Source organism: Aptenodytes forsteri, unplaced genomic scaffold (assembly GCF_000699145.1).
Source record: "Aptenodytes forsteri isolate BGI_AS27 unplaced genomic scaffold, ASM69914v1 Scaffold241, whole genome shotgun sequence".
Lineage (NCBI taxonomy): Eukaryota > Metazoa > Chordata > Aves > Sphenisciformes > Spheniscidae > Aptenodytes > Aptenodytes forsteri.
The window spans coordinates 11,492,818-11,510,409 of record NW_008795252.1 but is presented as its reverse complement, the minus strand read 5'-3'; the positions used below and the strand labels follow the sequence as shown (position 1 = coordinate 11,510,409).

The following is a 17,592-nucleotide window of genomic DNA, read 5'->3' as shown; positions in this document are numbered from 1 at the left end:
AGTCCTTGACTAGTGTAAGCACTACTTAGCAACAACTGAAACATCGGTGCGTTATCAACTTTGTTCTCATCCTAAATCCAAAACACAGCACTGTACCAGCTACTAGGAAGGAAATTAACTCTATCCCTGCCGAAACCAGGACACTAACATAGTTTATTTTTCTCTTACTTAAACCGGCTACTGCTTAAGAAAACAGTCCCTTTTTATGCTCTTGAATCTCCTGGAGTGACTGAGTTGAGATAAAGGATCTAACAATTAAATAACATTGATTGAAAGTTAGCAATGAAATAGATGGAAAAGGCCCAGCGTTCAAATCCAATACCCTTCATCAAGAAGGTGAGCTTGGGAAGGTCTTCCATAGTCCTTCATGAAGCTTTGATTATGGGTATAAAGTCACATGTGTAGTTCTGTGGTCAGAAATTGTCCTTCGTTCCTTTTAATTTAATAGCTTCTGAGATAATGTTATCTGCACTGTGTATTACCACTTCATGTGGTAATTCAAATATGAGCAGCTGGATATACTAACATACATGCATATGTAAGAGATCTGTGTAGTAATTCCTATAGGTTCTAAACCAGAATTAATTTTAATTTAAAACACATATAGTTTATTTTGTTTATGCAAAAGTAGACATCCGCTGCTCATAACACATAAATGCTGAGGACTGATCTCTGATCGCAGTTACATGAGCAGTACTGAGGAGTATCTTCCTTCTCATCCACATGTGCTTACTCTGAAATAACACTGGTATGACTGAGATCAGACCGTGGTTTTGAATGTGTAGTAATCCCATCTCTTTTACCTGTATGCAAAATAAAATCAAAGGAAAGACCTTAAAATCACTGACAACACGAGCGCTACAGCTAGGCTGCTGAGTCAGCTTCAGAAGTCCTCTAAATAGAAAGTGCCCTAATTTTCAGAGGCACTGATCAAGTGGCTCCCTTAGGCTGCAGTAGGTTTATAATGCACCAATAGAAATGAATTTTTAGAAACTTAAGTATGGATTTAGAAGCCTAACCTAGGTATCCAGTTTTTTGTATTTTTGGCTTGTGACTTGCATTTGTTGTCTGTAGGGGTATCAAGTAATCCTTCAAAGAAGAATCAAAGGTTTCAGGCAGAAAAATCCAGTTTCATATAGTGAATTCTCTTCTTTTACTTGTACATTGTCTTTTAGGTTATCATTATTCAGCCTCAAGTCCAAACCCAGACAGAAAGTAAAGTGGAGACAAAGAAACCTCCTGAAGAGTCAGCTCAGGGACCCCCTGCTACCAAAAAGAAAAAGGAGGAAAATCCAGAGGTGATCTTTTTTTCTTTTTTTTTTTTTTTAATAAGTGAGCTACAGTATGCTTAAGTTATGGGGGCCAATTCTAAACATTCTTCTGCGTCCATATGTAGTTACTGCATTTGTGCTCATGGTTCTGCCAGCTGTTCATCTCTCTACCCGATCACTGCAATCGGGGTGATTTCCTCGCCAGTGAGGTGCTCTGACAAATCTGGTTTGCATCATTCGAACTTTCCAGTGTCACAAAATGTAAGAATTGTAGGTCTCATAATCATCTAGGCACCTTGCGTGGGTATTAGTATTTCTTGTGAAAGGTGTATACAAGCTTAAGATATTTTCTTTTATGTTATCAAATACATAACATTGGGTTTACAGGCTGCCTATGAGGTTGAATTAACATTTCCTTTGTAAGCTGAGCTTTTACATCTTCTTTGTAATGAATCTTGCAATTTTTAGATTGTATTTAACAATACAGTTTCTTGCATTTGCTGTGTACATGTCTTCGCACATGTGCACAGATTCTTTCTAGTCTGAAATACATTAAAATCCTTCAAATTGAGTAGGAGAGTAGAAAGGTTATAAGATTAAATCTCTTTCATGAACTATATTTGCAATGTAAACTAAAAATATAAATCAGAAGTCCTTGTAGAAATGGGGTCTCTCTTTAACAAGCGTTTTGGTTTTTGACTAGGCATATTCACATTGGATTGTGTGTACTTTTGAGGTGATTTGAGAAGTTATACAAATGGAATCTACTTCTGTTGTGGAAATGCTCAGCTCGTGAAGTCTTAACCTTACTAGTCTAATAAATGTGTAACATGAAAGCATCCTTGGAGCTGTAGGTTTAAGAGGATTATTGCAATATAAATTTATAATGTTACTTGAGGCATGTGGGTGGTCATTTGTTTTACCATTTTAAAAGGTTCCTATAGTTAAAACAGTGTTAAGGATAAATAGTGGCTTTTAGCCTAGAATATCACAGCTTTATGCAGAAGCTCTGCAGAACTACACTTAGGAAACCTCCCAAGTTTAAAATCTGACCCTCATATGAATTTTCATTGCCACTGAATGATGGGACTGTAGGGTCCTGTTTTGTTTAGGGAGGTATTTCCGAAAGATTATTTATTGTGTAGTACTTCATGGGCAGAAAGGCTAGTAGATCTTGCTTAAAAACAGAATGCTAGAAGAAACATCCATTTTTCTTTGCCTGTAGCTTATCCCCACGGAAAGAATATTGAGCAAAAATCTTCCAGAGAAATGCAGGAAGAGACCATGGGACTGGGCACATTTTTTGGTATAGCATTCATAAATTTAATGTGATTTTCATTAAATTGCCAACTAGAATATTCTGACTACCTTTTTTGTAACCAAGAATATTGTTCCTACCGTGTATACTGGAGGTCTCGGCAAGCACAATTTTCTGGGTAGGATGCTGAAGCTATGCCCTTAAGTATGACGGTTCTTTTCTTTTCATAGATTTGTTTCATGGCCATAAATATGTAGGTTTAGAGTTAATTTCTTTTGTTCTTTGAAAGTAAACTTTAGATGATTATCATGTATTTATGCAATTAGTGTAATTAGAACTAACAGCATAATTAGTGTAAATACATGTAATGACATAAATAGAACATGTAATTACAAAATGAAACGGTTTTGTAAAAATTTTTGTTTTGCTTCATGAAAAGACATACTGCGCATTTCTAAAAGCATTCATGGCTTTTAAACAGGTGATTAAATTTAAAAGGCAAAGAGTAACAAAGAAAACGTGATTTTTTTAAAAAGAAAAAAAGCACTCTAGGCACGTCTCTCCACACCTTTATTTATCTTCAAAGCACAAAACTGAGGCAGGAACTCCAATACGGCTCTACATAAACGTTAGTCGTGACAGACTGGGATTTCACAAATTAAACTGAAAATTTAAAACGAATAAACCAGAAATCACCAGACTTACCAGTAGCCAGGAACCCCACATGCAGTTACTGATCGTACCTGAACGAACAGAAAAGACTGAGGATAATTACTGTCTTTTGTTCCTGGCTGGGTCATTCTGCTGGGAAGCCGTGAAGCCGATCCTGGACACAGCCCCCTGCAATACATATGCCTTTTGCATAACCCGAAGATCTCTCCGTTCCCAAGTACGCCATCATTAGACTAAAGCAAACCTCCCTGCGTCCGCTGTCTTGCAGCCAGGATGCCTGGACGCCTGGCTGTGGAGCGGCTTTCCCAGAAGCAGGATGGAGGGTCTCGGCCACCCAGGGTGTCCCAGGTCCAGTGGTCAGAGCCCTCTCCTGGGATATGAGCCATGAGGGTTCAGTCCCCTCCGGGGCTGAGGAGGGTCTGGAGGAGTGGGCCACCCGCTCCCTGCTGTCTGCGGGGCTCTGCTGGGGATGGAGGCCAATAACTGCCCGTCTAATGATGGGCCTTCTCCCACCCACCAGAATGACTTCTGCAAAGAAATGAAGGGATTACGCAAGGGAGCTGCTCCTCTGGGGAGCAAGTGCCATGGGGTTTGGGGTGGGGTTTTTTGTTTTGTTTTCTTCTTAAAAGGACCTGACTTCAGCACAGAAAGAAACAGAATTCCGCCCAAAACTTTTTGCCTTTTTAAAATTTTAGATTAGTAAAATTTCATATTTCTGGCAACGTTTTCCAGGACATTCTAGCAGTTTTTTATTTGAAACAAAAATTACTGCCGTAAATGCTGGTTATTTAGCTAACAGTGTCTTTAATCCCGCCTAAGAAGGACAAGAGAGACACATTGCAATTGTGAACCGAATGCTAGTGTTAGGCCTGGATTGAAAATCTGGAGAAACTGAAGCCTCAGTTTTGTGGATTCCTGCACGGAGGAGAAACAATATACTCTGCGGTATTTGAAAGAAAAGCATTGCAGTGGAAGTAGTATTTTGAGTTGAATCCAACAAGCTACATGAGTGTGAAATAGCAAAACCCATAAAACCAAATATGCTGTTAATATAATATGCTTGTTAAAAAGAATACAGCTTCTTCTGGGATTTTTTAAAAAGAAACCATCTTTCAAATATCTATGAAAGCTAACCCTTCCTGTGTTTAATAGTGAGATAATTATCAAGTCCATTTATGAAGGCTCTTCATATGTTAAGCAAGTACACTGTCATTGCATTTAATTAGATATGTATTCAAATAATTTTAGTATGAAGAGAGGAAATTGTTTAGCGAGCATTCCAGTACTCAAATAATTTTAGTTTAGATGTCAGAAAATGTATGCTCCCCCTACAGTTTAATCTTTGGGTAATACAGGCATTCTGCGCTCCATTGGGAAAATACAATCGCACGTTAACCGTTCCAGCTTTCTGATTCTATACCTAAATGTTGTTATTACCTCTGCTCAGAGCGCCGAGACGTATCCTGCCACAAAGTTGCTTTTTGGTGGGGGTGAGATGAAGCTTGTAATTCTACTCAATTGACTAATTTTCTTCTCAGATCTGCACAGTGGATCTCGGATCAAATATTCATCTTTCCCTTCAGGTTTGGAGCCCCCACTGTGTCTAGCTGGTGTTTTAGACATGTAAGGAGTGAATATTATTGAAATCAAGGTCTGACATGCAAATGAACACGTGCTTGTCATTACCACAGTTATGGAAGGCAGAAACATAGCATGAATATATCTAAATTGCCAGTGTTGAGGTTTGACATGTCCATTTTTTAATGTACAGAGAGAATTACGTACTAGGAGATAGTGGAAAGAAAATGTTCCTGTCCTGTGATGTTGTTAGTTCACCTGTTTGACAGAGATATTTTCACATATGTAAGAGGGATATAGGTGTCCAGTCCTGACCCTCAGGTTTTGAAGAACCCACCCCACAGACAGATCTTTTCATCTACAAAATGAGGATGTGCTTGCTTTCCCAATTTCACTGTGTGAAAGTCAGAATTGCAAAGGAAATGGTAATTCTGGTGACTGACTAGTTGATTTTATCCTGAACTGAAATGAAAAGTTTTTTCACAAAATTTCACAATGAAAAGGCTTTTCACGAAACAAGAAGGTCAAACTAATTTTGACTTGGAAGTGTTGAAACGTGTTCTCCTGACACATCTTTGATTGAAACAGAATGTTTTGACCTTCTACCACTTAAACACTGTATTTTAGCTTGACCTAAATCTACACATTTTATTTTGGATGAGTATGATAATTGCATCTTCCTATGGTCTTTGGATGCTTTATCAGAGTTGGATTGTGGGCTTTGCTCGCTTGGATTTCCTAATAGCTTGGATTTCGTAGTCAGGTTGTCTCTTCTGTGGAATTGCACCTCGTGAAAATGCCACTTGGGTAACGTTGCACCTCGTGAAAATGCCACTTGGGTAACAGGATCCAACAAGATTGTTCAGCACAGCAGAAAGAGGAAGAGATCCCTGAGGCCCCAAAGTATCACAGATGTAACTCAAAACCAAGGAGTTCCATTCAGTTTGGGCTTGGAACAACACAGCAGAATTTCATTTTTCCATCAGAAAGATGGAATAAAAGCTTCAGCAAAACTTCTTCCGCAAGGGAAAATTTCCCGATGAAAAATCACTGACAGAAAATTTAGAATCTGCTCTAGTACTTGCCCTATTACTGCATCAGCGTGTTTTGAAGATTTGTTAGTATGAAGATGTGTTTTGTGCATATGTAGTGTACAAGAGTTCTGAGTAATATTTTAGATCAGATTCCTCACTGCAAAATGAGTTTGTCGGTGGGAGATGTTTGTTCACTCCCCATTGAGGGAAAATACTGGTTCAGTGTACTTTTTCGTAATTCATGCACGATATTCTTTCTGTAACTTGGGAAGAGAAATTTCTGAAAGTTTTTTTGGGGGGAGGGGACTTTCAATATGCTTCGGATGTCTTGTTTAGTGTTGTAAAGTTCAGTGGAAGTGTATCATATCTTGTTTTACTTCATACAGCTTGCTCACATCCAATAAAAGCAGTGCCATGTCCAGTTAGTAATAATAATACGCAATTACTTCTCTAAAGAGTGGAGTAACAAAGCAGCTAGTAATATGAAATTGAATTGATTGGATTGACTGAATTTTGATCATGCGCTGTATAAAATCAGTAGTCATACAACACTGGCTTCATAAGTCTCTGAACTGCTAAAGTCATACAAGTGGGACGTGACTGACCAGGCGTATCTGAAGCATATCTTCAGTTAAAGTTCGTCATATTACTATGCATTCAAATAAGACACCTTTCTAAAAGACCTTTACCAGGTTTATTCTGTCAATGCTAGATTTATTTCTTTACTTACTTCTACCATGATTGTTGTAGTAGAAAATCTAACCCCTGTTTATTTTTTCCTTAGAAAATTGCCTTCATGGTAGCATTAGGACTGGTTACAACAGAACATTTGGAAGGTAAGATGAGATGTGTTGTTTTACAGTTCAGTTTTTGAGTGAAATCTTTTCTCTTGGCTCTGCAGCCAAGAGGAATTGGTGATTCTGTCCTCTGAAGGGCAATGAAAAATCAGATGAAATGTTATCTATGCACAGTTGTGCTTTTCAACCTCAAAATAATGGGTGACCTTACTTTGCTCTGCCTCCCACCCCACTGCACAGCTCAAGGGGCATGAGAACTGGCTCTGCAGCCAGCACCAGCAGGCTTGGCATAAGCTGGCATTTGGGCTCACTGAGTCATCATGGTCCTTTAAAGGACATTAACAACTGGAGGACGATAATGAAGCAAAAAGCCTGCAAAAGCTCTGACCACCACTGATCTGGTTGAAGAATCAGCGAGGTTCAAAGATGTTTACCCAGATCTTCTGTAGCAAGCATGCCCTCTCCTCTTTCCCCATGTGAGACGGACTTTCTTTTTTTGCATGAATCATCTGTCATCTCTAGAGTTTCACAGAATAATGTGTAAAATAGTGGTGAAAATCTGGCATTTGCTTTATAAGATTTTAAGCAAATTAGAAAATTACCTCTGGCAAAGACTTCCTTCCCTCCATTTCCCCCCATTTAGCCAAAAAATAAATAAACTTCCAGTCTGATCCTGCTTTTGTGTGAGAGCTGCTAGCATGCCTTCCTAGGCTTCTGAGTATGAGTTCAAACAAATATTGCACGTAAACTAAATGCAGTATCGCATAGTGTTCAGTTTACTTTTCCAACCTTCCAAAAATACCTTGCAAGAGTTAGCAGATTTGAACCTTTCTTTGCCTCAGCTTTGTCTTTCTGAAAACATAGATGAGTTTGTTCAGCAAATTTGCCAGTGGTGTGAGATGAGTTGGGGGTTTCTTGGCAGAATGGGTTAGTTCTCGTGGACAGAGAAGATACAGCTATTTTTAAGAAAAAGTCTACAGCTTGATGTGTTTTACTTGCATGCTCAGCTAATAGAAGTTGGTGTGGTTACACCGGTATAAGGAGAAAAATCTGGTACCTGTGTCAGCCGACAATGATTCTTGATCACAAAAAATGTTAATGATAATTGACATTTACCACCCATCCCATAGACCATCGTCAGCAAAATACTTAGGAATTTCCAGTGCACTGAGTTTAAGTTCTATGTGCTTTAGAGTTAGGCACATGCTTAGACACCTTGCTGACTCAAGAGGTATCTACCATTTTACAGCTTGATTTCTTTTTAGTGAGATTCCCTGTTCTTCTGTTCCTTGGTTTTAAAAGAGGTTGTGAATTAGGGAGAAAATAGCATCTTAATTGTAAGGTCTCCTCAATATATGCAGCAGGTTTTCTGTGGGTCTTATTGCCTTTTTTCAGTGTCTTTCCTCTTTAAATCTGCATTTCAGAAAATCATTTAATGTCCCAGTGACTGAGAATTTGAAAGCAGTTTAAAGAAACTTTAAGCCATCGGCCTTTTTAATCCCTTAATGGTAATGGATTGAAATGGAAATTAAAAAGCTACAGCAATTTTGGGAGAAGATTTATAATCCAAAAAGTGCAAATGATGACTGGTTCTTGTTTTCTTTGTCTAAGGAAAACAGGACAACATTTGAAATTATGCTGAAGTGCAAATTATGCTTACAACAGAGCAAACTTAAATTTGAATAATTCTTTACCCTTTGATTTTATTGGAACTAATAAATTGTTTGTGTGGATTTAACGCTTATGTTCAAAACGCCAAGTACCGCTCTGCTCTGTTTGTTCTACAGTAAGTGCGGAGACGCACATTTTGAACCAAACTGCTACAATACTAATCCTGCAGAATCAATTCTTTCAGACAAATTCACTTTTTATATTCCTACTAGCTTTAAATAAATGGCTCCCACCAAGAGCTATTTACTATGGAAGGGGTATTTCTTCATGAATATTGGTGATTACAACTGTCAAAAATACCCGTATAGCTTTCACATGCTAAAGGTTATTATTTTAGTGCTATGTCATATTTACGGTTATCAGCCATTGCTATTTATCAGGAAGCAGTGGTCATTACACAGTTCAGTTTATTTTAGTACTTCTAATGTATTTCTCAATTTCACATTTTTGGAATTAAACTGTATCAAGATTGGGTCATTAAAAGCTTATTCACTCAGTATCATTAATTCACAGTGTTACCGCTTTTCTTCATTTTATTCATTAATTTTGGGGTGAAGGGCTATGGATCCACTTCTCTATGGATTTCTCTATCAGCCTAGCAGCCTTTCCACCTAACGTCCAGAGGAGCATCTTTCCCCTTACTGGGAAAAGAGCTCTGTTCTGCAGAGCCCGAGTGTGAAGCGTCTTTTGAGGCCTTTACCAGTAAATGAACACAGCCGCTTCCACTGACTGACATTCTGCAAGGTGCGGCTTTCCCTGAAGATAAATTGTCATTACAGGCTTCATAGAATGACCATACAGAGTGTTTATTGATGAAAGCAGCAGCTTGTTGAAGCTTTGCCTCCAACATAAAGCTATCTTCAAATTTGTTCATCTCTGTCAAATGTATTACAGTTTAGAGGGTTTTTTTCTGTTTGGGTTATATTTTTTAAATTAATAAACTAAGGAATAAGATAGCCCAATTCTGTGATGCAGTGCATGGTTGTAACATATTAAATCTCTTTCTCTAGGCTATTAGAACACCTTTTAGCATTACCATTGTGTAAAAAAAAAAAAAGTAGATAGAAAGCAAAACTTTAAAAGAATTCTTTAGTTCGGGTCATTCTAAAAATGCGCATCTTGTTTTGCCATTTCAGAGTTTAAAAACTCTGAAATATTTCCATCTAGGTGACTGGAATGTTTTAATCAGTTAAAACAAATTATTTATTTTTACTTTATTAAGCCCTGTTTTGAAACGTACACAATACTTTTTAGCAGAAGCAACAACAAAAGGTAGTATACCAGCATATGCTTTTGTTCTATCTTGGTGTGATTATTGACAGATACACTCTTTAATGTACATACTCCTTATGTCACAAGCATGGGTATTTTTTGTTCACAGTTTCCATAAATAAAGTGCTGACATTGTGCTCTCCCTCCCTGATGGCTGCGTAGGGTGGAGTACATCTAGAGCTGTTTCAGTTCATTACTCTCTCTCTCTCTCTTTTTATTTCCATCTATTCCCACTGCTATTACTTTTCCCCCCAGCCAGCTTTTATATCTGTACCATAGCAATGCCTCTTCCAAAGCTGCATTCCAGGTATCTACCACATGTGTGATTCAGACTCCATCAAATATTTCTGTTGCCTTGGTGAGAGCATGTACCGAACAAATTCTCTCTTAAACCTGGGACCTAAAAGGGCAGAGAGCTACAGATCCATCACAGTCCTCTTGCGAAGACACTCGGCCCAGTTTTGGACACAGAAAGCTCTGCTGTGTCGAATTCTTTGTTTCTTTTTCTGTGCCAGTGAAAAGTCACGATCTTGTATCCCTGTGACCACTTCTGAAAGAGTAAGCCTGGGCTGCCCTAACTCCAGCTTTTTACTACGCTGCCACAAGGGTGCCGAGATGCTGCAAGCCCTGGATTCACTGACCACGTAGTGCGGGTTACTGAGCCTGGCTGCAAGAACCACGGCTCCAGCTCACACTGTTGAGACCAAAGTAAAGAGTCAGTGGAGGGCCACTTCCTCCATTTCTTTGCCAGCATCAAGGCACGTGGTTCCTCTGTTGTGACATCTCTGTCACCTTTTGGCCTTGAGAGCGCTTCCCTTAACAAGAACTGATGCTGACATCAAGAACAACCAACTCTCTTCCGGTGGCTCTGTGGCAGGCTACTGGATCCGCGTCTAGCACTTACCCTGCTGCTGAGGCCCAATTCCCTTTAGAGGATGCCAAAGGGTCTGGAAGCTTCAGGATGGAGATTTCAGCGTAGCCAGACGAGCGTTTCATAGGAAGTACTTTCACACTGGGACAGAACTGTTACCCATACAAGATCCTCCGGTTTGGAGTCTGCGTAGCAGCGAGGATGTTAACAACATGCTGGCAGTGGTTGCAGCCATGGCGTTTATCGCACGTCTCGGTGCAGCCTCGGATCACACGTTTCTTGGTAGTGAGATTCTGTATAGCTCCCTGAGTCACATGGCAGCATATGTCTAGCTCATGTCAGACTGTGAATGCAGACCTGCCTGTACTCTTTGAATTGCCCTAGGAGAAGACACCCTCTGAGCGTGAGAGGTGTCATGTTCCTGTGCCAGTGGGAAAACCCAGCCAGAATATGCAAGTAGTTGCTCTTCTGTTTTTCTTGTCTATCCAGTTTCCTTCCGATACATCCATCACCCCAAGAGTGGCGGCTTAGCCGATAGTCTTTTGTGAATGAAAAGTTTCAAATCAGTATCTTGGAACTCGGGCCAGTACAAAATCCGTGCAAAGTGTTGGCCTCGTCTCTAGGCACATCGTGTCCAAGACATGACTGACAATACTAATACCATTTACTGTAGCAATGCTTAAAGTGGTACGTGGCCCCTTTTACTCTGTGGGGAAGTGATCAACATCTGGAAAGGGTGCCTGGAAACCAGAACTATGTCCTGGGAAGCCAATTCCCATGTATTGTAAACATCCTGAATGCCGGACTGTACCTTACTGTTGGATTGCAAGTGGGAGATAGTGCTCGATATCCTGAAGGTGATTTTCTGGTGCTGAGGGTGCTCTGAGATAGACCTCTTTAGCTCAGACATTGATGAAAGATGCCAGACCTTCTGCAGAACCAGATGGTGTCCTGAGTTTCTGTTGGGTGTACTCCTGGTCCTCTGGGCTGAAGAGCTAGTGCTCCTGCCAGTTCCTCTTGTTCTGAGAGATTTACTTAGAGCAAGGCAGAATGGAGGTATCACCATCGTGGGGGCATTTTGACTAACAAGATTCCTCTGGCACCTCAGTGCAGAGTCTAAACTTTGCCTTAAAATATTCATGTAGGAAACATTTTGGAACAGAGCATCAGCCCAGCTGTGCACACTTCATGCCATGGGATGGATGCTGGGTGGTTCTCCTTGCTAAAGTATGTCTGCTCTTACTTTATTATCAAAATAAAAAGTAGGCTCTAAAGTACATGGTTGTAATAATCTCACCATTCTGAACTGACGTCAAGAGCTGGAAAAAGAAATTCCATATGACAGAAATGAAATCCCAGCTCAGATAAAAGTAGCATTAAACCTGCAGATTTCAGTGGTTGAGGAATCCGCTCACTCTTTCTGCGTGTGTTTATGGAAGTACGCACATGGCTAATTGTTGCTAAATGCAAGTCCTCAGCAAGCACCATCTTGAATAGGTGTTAGCATTTAGTGGAAGGGAGTTCTCTTGTGTTTCACCCTTTTCCGAACAGGACTGCAATTTGATAAGCCTATCTTTGCGCTGCTGTTTCCAGTGACACAAGTACATGTATGGCTCATAACAACATTTTGCATGCTCAGCATTGTGAAGTTGTATATTTTTGGATGGATAAATTATCACGCCCTAGTTAGAACTGAATCTAGCCATGCCATTCTGACCATGCTTTTTCTAACTTCCGCAGAGGAAAAGTAATGTAAATTAAATTTAAAAGGATCTCTATGCTTTCATCTGATACGAATTGCAAGGCTTAACTGCTTTAAATGCTTCATTTTTGTTCATAGCAGGCATGGATAGTATTTTGAAAGCTCTCTGTTGATGCTTGCTGAATATGTGTCTGAAGGGATCATAATAAAAATCTTGTAGGGCAGCAGAAGTCCACCTTGTAGGAAGGAAAAAATAAAAATTGCCTGTGTTCTGAATCTTACGAGGAAAAGCTTATTAATGTCAAACCTTGAACTGCAGCAAATATCAATGCTGATGCAACCCAATTATACTTTAGAAACTGAAACTGAACACAAAGCCCAAGGGGTTGAGGGTAAGAGCATCTTGCTTAACAAGTTAGATCCACATTTTTCCCTGATGAATGAGAAATGCACAATTCATGTTTCTTTCTATGGTTACAGAAATCCAGAGCAAGCGTCAGGAAAGAAAGAGAAGAAGCACAGCAAATCCAGCCTACAGTGGACTCTTGGAAACAGAGGTACTTTATCATTCACTTTTTTTACCACAGTTCTATTTTGTGTCAATAAAAGGTTTAAGTGCTTCTTATTACAAAAGTATCTATGAATGCAGAACCACACATTTACTTGTAAAGAGATATTGATGTGGAAAAGAAAAGATCTCATCTCAGTAGCTAAGCAACAGGTTTTCACCCCACAATATCACTTGCTTCAAACTAGAATTCGCCTTAGTTTTAATAAAGGCCAAAAGGACGAAATTAATGTGGGACCTAATTACTCTCTCACCCACGCAGACAGTCCCTTTAGGTCAGAACTGAAGAACAGCAGTGCTGCATTATGTTCAAACTTGCATTGCTATTTCTCTTTTCCTATGTGCCAAATAATAAATGGAGAACTTTGCTTTTTTTATTAGTGACATTCATAAAAGGGATGCGTTGGTTTAAGAATCAGTGTGCTCTGCAGGGGGTATGGAAGCCTGCATAATAAATACAATAATGCATAATTAAAAATAAAATGCTCTGGATAATCTCTGTTTGTCTGTTACACTTATGCTGTTACATTTATAGTAGTAGCAAAATTTGGTCCTACATAATATTGGATTGCAAACCTGGTGTAAAAGCAGCGTATAAATAGACTTAACTTTTTCTGAGATTGTTTGTTACTTTGTTTCTGAACTGACATATGCATTTATTCGGCTTATTAAAATTCCACCTTAAAAATTTCACCACAGTTTGGGGTTACTATTTGAACTTCCTACAGGAATGAAACTGATTTGCAGCCAGCTCTCCATTTAAGCAAGATTTCTCTGTGTTCTGAGTTCTTTAAGCCTAAAGGAAGTGATTTTTCTTTATTTAGGTACAAGCGATGCAGAATTTTTGGTATGCCAATATTTCAGATTTCTGTGTTTGTTGGCAGACAGCAGACAGATGAGGCTAAGAAGAAACCCATCACTGTAGTCAAGCTGCTTAGTGGCTTGATTGTTCTTTTTTTGAAAGTACTGGAGATTTTTATACTCCAGAGCAGCTCTGGGCACTTGAATTCTTCAGAACTCCTCAACTTTTCTCCAGCGACCTCTTCAGAGCAAATACTGATGTCCATACGTCCAATATTTAACACAGTAGGAACCTTAGCCTTGCTAGCATTAAATTTGTAGTGTCTTCTCTTAGACCTTTTTATCCTGATGAGTTTATTAAAATACTTGCAGCAGAGTTTTGTGGCTGTAGTCTGATCGGTGTTCGTGAGAAACTCAATTATCTTCGAGTAGGGATGGAGGAGGTGATGGTGGAGGTCTGCTGCACCCCTAGTTCATACTTCTCATTATATCTATTCTCAAAAGCATATCCTGAAGTGAAAGATGGCATGGAGAAAGAAATGTCTGTGAAAGAGTCCTGTGGCTGATCAGCTGTGTCCTCATTAGGAGTTGTCATTAAGTGCTGACCATGGGGAATGCCTTTCAAGTAAAATGGAGGCAGATGGTTTTTCTCTGATCAATTAGCTGCTCAGATTGATTTGCTAATCAGTGAGTTGAGGTATTTTGTGGCATTTCAGGCATTTTGGTGCAGTTTAATTTACGGTTAGTCTACTGAATGATCTTTAATTCATGATTGTTTAAATTGAAATTGCATATAAATTAGACTTTTCATTTGCCAACGCCCCTCAAAACGGCAGGAGCTCAGCATCTGTAGTGGTGATGCTAACTTCCTTGATTACAAAAATGTGATCACGGTTTTATGTCTTCACTTGAATGTTGTGCTTTTGCTTTTCAAAGCTTTTTTCTTTAAAAAAAATTGAGATACCATTCTGTTTTCCCACCAAGTAACTGGGTAAAAGTATCCGCTTCTTTTTTCTTTTTTTTTTTTTTTTTTTTTTAGGAAAGGGTTAAGTTTCAGGCTGGGTATTTTTTGAAGGAAGAAACATCTATTCAAAATTCATTAACAGACTGGCAGGCACCCGTGTATAAAAGAACAGTTTACTCACCACAGAATAAATCATTTATTAGCAAAACCCCTCTAATTTTCCTCCAAGCAGAGCCTAACAACATCTAATGGAGGAAAATGGTACTGTTTCCAGTCCTGCTGTACAAGTATTGGACGGCTCAGAGAAACAATTAGGGGTTCTATAGACTGCTAATGAAGCCCGGCTTGCTATTGACCAACAGCTTTTACCATCTGACAAGTCGGCGATGGGCTGCATTAAATTAGTTAAACATCTCAGTCAGGTTTCCAATGGTCTGTTTGCAAGTTTGAAAATCTTTGGCGACCTCAGAAGATTGAAATCACTGCCAGCTCCTAGAGGTCGTACACATTAACTTCTGAACGAGAAATATTTTGCTTAGGCCCTAATACATTGCTTGCAAATGAAGTATGTTCCTATGAACTGTAGGCAAGCGTCACAGAAGGTAGGGATGTTTTCCTGCAGGTGGGAAGTCCATCACCATTTCTGTATACGCAAATAAAGACGTCATCTCACAGCAACAATTTACTATGCAGATTTTCCATTATGGACATGGTTTATCTGCTAGGTTTGGAGTTACTGTTGCTGTTACCTTGCTCTTACTGACCTCTGGAACATCTCCTGAAACTCAGTCAATAACATTTGCAATTTGCGTTTCTCTCTTGTTAATAAAATCTAATGCACATCTAACTGCTCTGTGAAGAACTTGTTAGAAAGGTAAATAATACAGCTGTTTGTATGACTGTCTCAGGGGTTAGCAACGAATATTCTAAGTCACAGAACTGGCTTCTGGATGGCTGGTTATGTATGAGGGAAACTCATGGAGGTTGTTAATATGAAATGGTAAGAGACAACCAGAGCACTTTTCAATGACACTGTGGTTGCATTCTTTTCCCTTGTAGCGGAAACGCCTTGCATCAAATTATTTGAATAACCCCTTGTTCCTTTCAACAAGAGGTAAGCATATTTTAAAATGAATATACTACCATTCTAATGACATGTTAAATATTTATTAGTACGATTTCATATGAATTACTGCTAGGGTACCATAGGGCATTACTTTGTGTAAGTTCCCTGCACTTTTTAGTGTGCAGTGAAAACAGATGGTTTTCCTGCAAAACCAATTGAAGGATAAGGCTAAAGGTCAAAACTGTGTAGAAGCGGATCCAAAGTCTCTGCAATCAGTGGAAAATCCAATCTCTAGTATCGTAAGCACCATGCAGTGAGAGGACTGATTGAAGAAGGCAGTGTTGCCAACCTCAAGTGCTTAAAAATATATATTGAAAAATTGGGATTTAAAAAATAATTACTATTCTGGGCTTTTCATTTGCCTCTTTTCATCAGCTTTAAGAAACTGCTGTTCATCCTCAAGGGCTACAACTTTACCATACCTTTTGCTTTAAAAACAATGGCTGAAAACCACACGATTTTTCTGACTCCAGGAGCTGGAGCCATAAATCTAGATTTGATGGCCTTGAAGATGCCTTCCAATCTTGTATTTATAAGAACTTCAAATGCTGAAAATTTCATGGTAAAAGCCTCGAGAATGAACAACTCAGAGGAGCCATTTGGGGATGATGATGATTAGCTCGTGTGAAGAAGCCCATTCCAGGAAAAACATGCAACATATAAAGAAGGCAAAGAGTTGGGAGGTGGGAGATGAAACAAGGAGAACACTGAGTACAGTTTAATTCTTCAGACGAGGCCCATATAGGATTTTAAGAGAGAAAGCAAGAAGCTTGAGTTGCATTTCAGGAGAGGAGAGAAAGCCAGTAAGGAAATGTGATTATGTCCCTGCCCTCGTGTTTCCTTTATAACTTAGGCTCTACTGTGGTGCGTTAGAGGTAAGGGAAGACAGGCCTTTCTCTACGCCAAATATTATTTCAGTATTAGGAGCATTTACAGGGGTAATTTCAATTAAGACATGAAGTTTTGGCTGTTTTTCAGTGTTTGCTTGATATCCCTGTCAAGTGTCATGTTTAGTGCTTGAGATTCACCTTTCTGGCCCTGCCTTGAATTCCTGCGCCACAGGATCACCAACTGGAATGCAGTGGTGCTTCTCTCTACCTTCAAAACTTCATGTGCTAGATGCAGACAATTGGCCTACTTACCATATGCCTCTAATGCATAGGGTCTCAGAGGACATGAGAGGTTATTACACAGTAAACAGCTATGATGACATGCCTCTTAGCAGGAGCCCATGCTCATGTGAGCCCCAGTGGAAAGAACATTATTCCTGGCTTAGTTTTATCTTCAAAATTAAAATTGTAATTTATTATTTGTCTTATCATAGCACTTGTTTTTCCCATGTAAACACATGGGAAAAACAGGAGAGAATGGCAATGTTAGCAAGCCGCGCTGTTAGCCCCTCAGTGGATTTTGTTTAAGTGCAGGTTTGATATCTCTGCCCTTCTTTCCGCCACGTGTTTCCCATTTTATTTGCAAGGAAGTAGGCAGGTGACAGAGTTTCAGTAACGCGGCTGTCTCGGAACCGCTTGGAAATCAGCAGTCTCTCTCCTTAATTGTTAATTACTCTTTGAGTCCTGTATCTTTGGTTTTTCCAGCATCCAGAATCTGTGCTGGGATTCTGCATATTCTGTCAATTTTAATCTGGACTTCTTCATAGCAGAACTCCCCACCTCTGTAGGGGTTTATTAGCTACGTGCGCCAGGTGCCATTGGGCTAGATGCTGTGCAAGCTCTGAACTGAAGGCGGACGCTGTCCCAGACAGCTTGGCACTGCAGTGATGTAGTTGTCCACCTTCAGTGCAGAGCTGACGGCCCCTTCTCCTATAAAATGCTTGTTTAAAAAAATTGTCTTCAGTTTAATTTTTCAGCAACTAGAAGGCAGAAGTAGACGTATTTTAAAATGTTTAAAACTTTTACTGTAAAGTGAGCTGCAAAGAGAAATAAACAAACTAAAAAAATCCCTATGAAGTACAGGAAATAACTGTCATTTCCAGAAATGCAGAAGAGA

The 17,592-nt window shown here is 39.4% G+C and overlaps 1 protein-coding gene across 1 annotated transcript in view; it reads left to right on the top strand.

Moving 5' to 3' along the window:
• Window positions 1-17,592, top strand: part of PHF21B (PHD finger protein 21B) — a 47,543-nt gene that overhangs the window by 21,827 nt on the left and 8,124 nt on the right. Inside the window, exons 4-7 of the mRNA XM_009279096.1 lie at window positions 1,176-1,298; window positions 6,598-6,649; window positions 12,607-12,683; window positions 15,519-15,573. Coding sequence (XP_009277371.1) covers window positions 1,176-1,298; window positions 6,598-6,649; window positions 12,607-12,683; window positions 15,519-15,573 — 307 coding nt within the window. The remainder of the gene's footprint in view (window positions 1-1,175; window positions 1,299-6,597; window positions 6,650-12,606; window positions 12,684-15,518; window positions 15,574-17,592) is intronic.